At 44.3% G+C, this 5,541-nt stretch overlaps 1 protein-coding gene across 2 annotated transcripts; it reads left to right on the top strand.

Moving 5' to 3' along the window:
* The first annotated feature begins 2,696 nt into the window (after nucleotides 1–2,696).
* On the top strand, nucleotides 2,697–5,274 carry LOC145961267 (uncharacterized). 2 transcript variants are annotated; one of them, XM_083081295.1, is made up of 2 exons: nucleotides 2,697–5,002; nucleotides 5,133–5,274. In XM_083081295.1, exon 1 carries the CDS (start codon nucleotides 2,785–2,787, stop codon nucleotides 3,982–3,984), a length of 1,200 nt encoding a protein of 399 aa, XP_082937421.1. In that variant the 5' UTR covers nucleotides 2,697–2,784; the 3' UTR covers nucleotides 3,985–5,002; nucleotides 5,133–5,274. The 2 variants fall into 2 exon arrangements, with proteins under 2 accessions (XP_082937421.1, XP_082937420.1); XM_083081294.1 differs by having other exon boundaries at nucleotides 5,129–5,254.
* The last annotated feature ends 267 nt before the right edge of the window (nucleotides 5,275–5,541 follow it).

The raw sequence follows: 5,541 nt of genomic DNA, 5'->3' as shown, positions 1-5,541 counted from the left end.
ATTGTCGCGTATAAGATGTTTTGGTATTCTCGCGTACGTCTGACAGAGATAGAAGCAGTCGACGTTCGAGTGACGACCCATTGAGAAGTACTCTCTTATCGTATTTTGCTTGTCGCACGCCACGTCATCGAAGACGAAAATCGAGTTTGGACGTGCCTCGCTCGGTGGAATGACGTCACTGTTATTGGAGAACGTAAAATAGCCGATTTCGTCAATCGGCGTCAACAAATTCTCCAGATATCGATATTTCGGCTGTTGCAGCGACTTCGAGTACACGTACACGTTCTCGAAACGTACACCGTGCGGGCTTTCCAGTAGACTTATCAGAACGTTGGTTTTACCACAATTCGAGGGGCCGCAAACGATCGCGCGTATAGTAGTCGGTAGCATCGTACCGTGCCTGCGCATCTCTGCGTTGTCCTCCATTGATAGTAATCTGTCGTCGCAATTCGTCACGCGTATCGTCAAAGGTTGTCGCACGAATCTCATTTTTTCAACACTACCGATTGGATCGAACGCCTGCCTATTTATAGGTGCGCGAAATCACGAGTCGCTCAGTAGAGAAAAAATGTTCGTTCTGCTATCAAGTCCTTCCGACATTCGCGATTTGAGCGTCGAACAACTACAATTTGTGTCAAAAGCTGTTCTGTTGCGAATGTGCGGTGATCACGTCCACTACGTGTGGGACAAACTTCCGGAACACATAAAAGCGGATCCGGAGGTTCAGACGTATCGTCGCTGTTACGAACACTACAATCAGCCGTGGCAGGAAACACACATCGACGGTCCGGCGCCATTGATAAAGAATTGCAGCGAATGTCAACGAAAATAGGTAGAGGCCTATTAAATCACGCGATAAACACACTTCCGATCGAATTCCATATTCCCGGCTATCAGTTTTGCGGGCCAGGCACACGGTTGGAGAAGCGATTAGTCAGAGGCGATCGAGGTATAAATCCATTGGACGCGGCGTGTCGCGAACACGATATAGCATACTCTCGGAGCAACGATCTCACCGAGAGACACGCGGCGGATAAGATACTCGCTGAGAAAGCGCGGAATCGCATCGTTGCGAGAGATTCGACTCTCGGTGAGAGAACCGCAGCCACAGCTGTCTGGACAGCGATGAAAGCCAAGACGAAGCTCGGTATGGGTCTGAAGACGAAGACGAAGAAAAAAACGGCGAAGAAACGGATACTTCCGGTAGCGAAATGCGGCGGTGTATTGCCGATTCTACCAATGTTGGGTGCGCTCGGATCCCTGATCGGTGGAGCGGCTGGTGTAGCGAAGGTGGTGAACGACGGAAAAGCCGCCCAACGTCAGTTGCAAGAGATGCTACGTCACAATCGCGCTATGGAAGGTCACGGATTATATCTCGCTCCTTACAAATACGGACGAGGAGCCTCAACGAGAAAAAAAAAAACGTCAAAGAGACGCTAAAAATGCCGCAGGGCGCAACTACCAACATACAATTGCTACAACTGGCAAAACGTATGCACATTCCATATTTTAGAGGTGTTTTCATGCGCAACTCGTTACCGATCGGTGGTATATATCAAAACGAGAGCGGCATTGTAAATTTGGATAGCGTCGAAGGACCAGGTACTCATTGGGTAGCGTATGCAAAGAGGGGGAATCGCGCTATATATTTCGACAGTTTCGGCAATCTTCGACCACCGAATGAATTGGTGCGATATCTCGGACGAAACGTAACGAAGATACAGTACAATTACACACCTGTTCAAACTTACGATCAGAGCATCTGCGGACAATTGTGCTTGCAGTTTCTTCGAACGGTCGATGCATGTGAATTTAAAGACAGATATTGCGCTATTTAACTCAGTATTCGTTAAACAGTTTCGTCGACATGTCTATGACGTTCACATTGACTGGGAAGAGTAGCGTTCTCACGGCAAACTTCTTTCCCACCATAGATTTGAGCGACGGCGAATACGAGCTCGGTCTAACGGATTTTGAGACTTATCACACGATACCGAATGTGAATTCCTCGAATAATAAATTTTACTTTGGCAAAGATGACGAGGAAATTACGATTCCCGAGGGATCGTATGAGTTGCAAAATATACATGAATTTTTGAAACAAGCAATTTCACGGAAACATCGCGATAAGAAACACATTGACTATGAAGATGATGAATATCCGATAGTGCTCCGCGCTAATTACAATACAATGAGGAGCGAGATCAAATGTGCCTACAGAATAAACTTTACCAAACCCGACAACATTGGATCGCTGCTAGGATTTTCGAATCGTATTCTCGAGCCGCGAAAATGGTACGAATCAAACATGCCGATTAACATTCTCAACGTGAATATTATCCGTATAGAGTGTAACGTGACCGCGGGTGCGTACAACAACGGCATACTCGTTCATACGATACATGAATTTTCACCGAGGGTACCACCGGGATATAAGATATCGGAAACGCCTGCACAGATCATTTACCTGCCGATCATCGCGCGGAGCATTACGGATTTAACGTTACGCGTTGTCGATCAGAACGGACGATTGCTCGATTTTCGAGGAGAAGAGATCACCGTAAGATTGCACGTACGTATGCGACGTATGAGATGCTCGTATTGAACGGATCGAAAGATGTGAGAGATAACGCAATCTTTACGAGACCAGCAACACCACCGACAACAACAACAACAACAACGTCGACGTTCCCTAATATCAAATCATCCAAGAAAAAGAAACTCAGCGCATCGAACGTTGCGTTTTTACAATCTTTGGGATTTGCGGTGCGAAACAGCTGAACGATGACCGACATTCTCAACATCGGTGATGAACCGATCTTTGACAATCGTATCATCAAGATCGAGACTCACACGTACAACCCGTTCGCCAATACAACGTTCGGACACAGTGATGAAATAAGAATACCCATACAACAACAGGATCTGTATACATTGCCGTATGAGAGTTTCCTATACATCGAGGGACAACTAACGAAAACCAAACCAGCTGAAGGAAGTGATGTGGAACTGGCAAATAATTGCGCCGCATTCATGTTCGATGAGATTCGATACGAACTCGATGGCGTTGAGATTGATCGCAATAGAAACGTAGGAATAACTACTACGCTCAAAAACTATGTAACGGTATCATCCGATAGAAACGTGATTATGAAAAACGCTGGCTGGGATCCGTGGACCTATGAGAATGGACATTTCAATTTTTGCGTACCGCTCCACATGTTATTGGGATTTTGCGAGGATTATAAACGAGTGGTGATTAACGCTCGTCACGAATTGATCTTAATACGATCGCGCAACAATAATAATTGTCTGTTTGGAGATTCGACACTGGAACCTGTGATCAACATATTCAAGATACAATGGCGAATGCCACACGTGCTGTTGAGCGAGATCGAAAAACTGTCGATGCTGCGTGCTCTGGAAAGCGGACGATATCTCAGCATGGGTTTTCGCTCGTGGGATCTATACGAGTTTCCGCTATTGCAGCTTACAACCAAGCATTCGTGGGCCATTAAGACCGCGACTCAACTGGAGAAACCACGATACGTTGTCTTCGCTCTGCAGACAAACCGGAAAAATATCATGTCTGAGGATACGAGTCGATTCGACCACTGCAAATTAATCAACGTGAAACTCTATCTGAATTCGGAATGTTATCCGTACGACGATATGAATCTGGATTTCGAAAAAGGCAGATGTGCCATTCTCTACGACACGTACGCGCGCTTCTGCAAGATCTATTACGGATACGAGTATCTCGAGCCGAGTCTCTCCATCTTACAGTTTCAACGTCATGGTCCGTTCGTGATTATCGATTGTTCTCGACAAAACGAATCGGTCAAGAGCGCAACCGTGGATGTGAGATTGGAATTCGAATGTAAGGAGAACGTGCCGGCGAATACCACTGCGTACTGTCTCATCATACACGATCGTGTGATCCAGTACAATCCGTTGACCAACGTTGTACGCAAAATCACCTAAGCGATAACATCGACACAAGAGAGAGAGGGGAGGAGAAGCAGGATATAAATCAAAGTGCTGCGAGATGATTTTAGAGTTTCCCATTCCTCTCGACTGATGCATCGGGGAGAGAGAGAGAGAGAGAGAGAGAGAGAGAGAGAGAGATCTCGTCATGTCCGTACCAACGTTTGTGGATCTGCAAGGATTTATTGTCGGGAGAAATTTTGTCGTGAAGGAAGCTGCGGTTCTGAGAAAGGGATATGTTCTCTCGCATTACTTTTTCGCAAGTCCCGTACCGTGGAGCGTGCTTACAAAATCTGAGCGATGTCAAGTCTCATGGGTGATTAGAAATCATCATGGATTACAATGGGAAGACGGAAACGTTCCGTATGGCTTGGCTCAGCGTGTAATTACAACAGCTGTCGTTGGTACGATACACGAAGAAGAAGAAGAATCGTCTGTCGTGTACGTTAAAGGACTTGAAAAGCGAAAATGGCTGACCGATATACTAGACGATGCGGGAAACGGCTATATTATTGAAACCTTGGATGCAGACTATGAAGATATTGATTCTCTAAATAAATTAGATATTACCAATAGTATGCGATGTGGAAAACATGTTAAGAATTGCGCATTACAAAATGTATTCAAAATATTTAACTGGTGGTCGCAACGCCAGAAAGAATTGCAAGAAAATAAAATATGTAAACATTAATATGTTTTATCTCTTATTTCCCCTTCCTAGACCTTTCCATGCGTTTCTAAGAATTTTTTGTCTGAGCGTTATCCCCCCTTCTCCTAAAATTCAAAGCATTGATCCCCCCACCACATTATACTTTTGGAAGATGAGCGTCATGTATACTCGGTTATTTCTTATACGATCAGTGTCGCGTTAACACCGCTCTCGTGGTTCACTTTTCATAACTCCCAGAGAAATGTATTACGTCGAAAGAAACGGAAACAGCGGCATCGGAAGACGTGTGAATAATTACGTACCGAGTCGTGATAAAACTCCATCGTTTGAGAACAAATGTGACGAGTAAGTTTCATTTAACTTCTTTCTATTTTTTATATATTTTTTTTTTACAAATTGTATTATTACTATTATTTTAATTTTAATTTTTCTGTAGCATTTCGTTGGAACGTCGTGCGGTTCGTATACTAGGTAGACGATACGCATTGACAGCTACGGAATTCAAATTCCTCGAAATTGGTATCAACGTGGGTCCACCGAGTTACGTGGAGATTGCCATAGGAGATCATCGAGGAAAGGAACTGATATTATCTCTCGAAACGTGGAAGGGACTCTACGAGCAACGTCGCAATATTCAAAAATTACTTTGGAACAACTCTAAAGATGACTACAAATTCATAAGCGTTGGACCGCTAACAGTGAGAGTTCGTACGATTAACGACGTCAAACTCATAAGTCTCGAATCTTCAAACGTATGCTTGATGATGGTCGAATCGACATTACATCGTATGTTCGATCTCGATCAATGCATAGATGTAACTTTTGATCGATTGGGTAAAATTATCGAAACAGTTGATGTCAAGTTTACGCAATTCTCCAATATC

Source organism: Camponotus vicinus, unplaced genomic scaffold (genome assembly GCF_025532165.1).
Source record: "Camponotus vicinus isolate PSW18456_S1 unplaced genomic scaffold, iyCamVici1.0 SCAF_11, whole genome shotgun sequence".
NCBI lineage: Eukaryota > Metazoa > Arthropoda > Insecta > Hymenoptera > Formicidae > Camponotus > Camponotus vicinus.
This window is presented reverse-complemented; position numbering and strand designations above follow the sequence as displayed.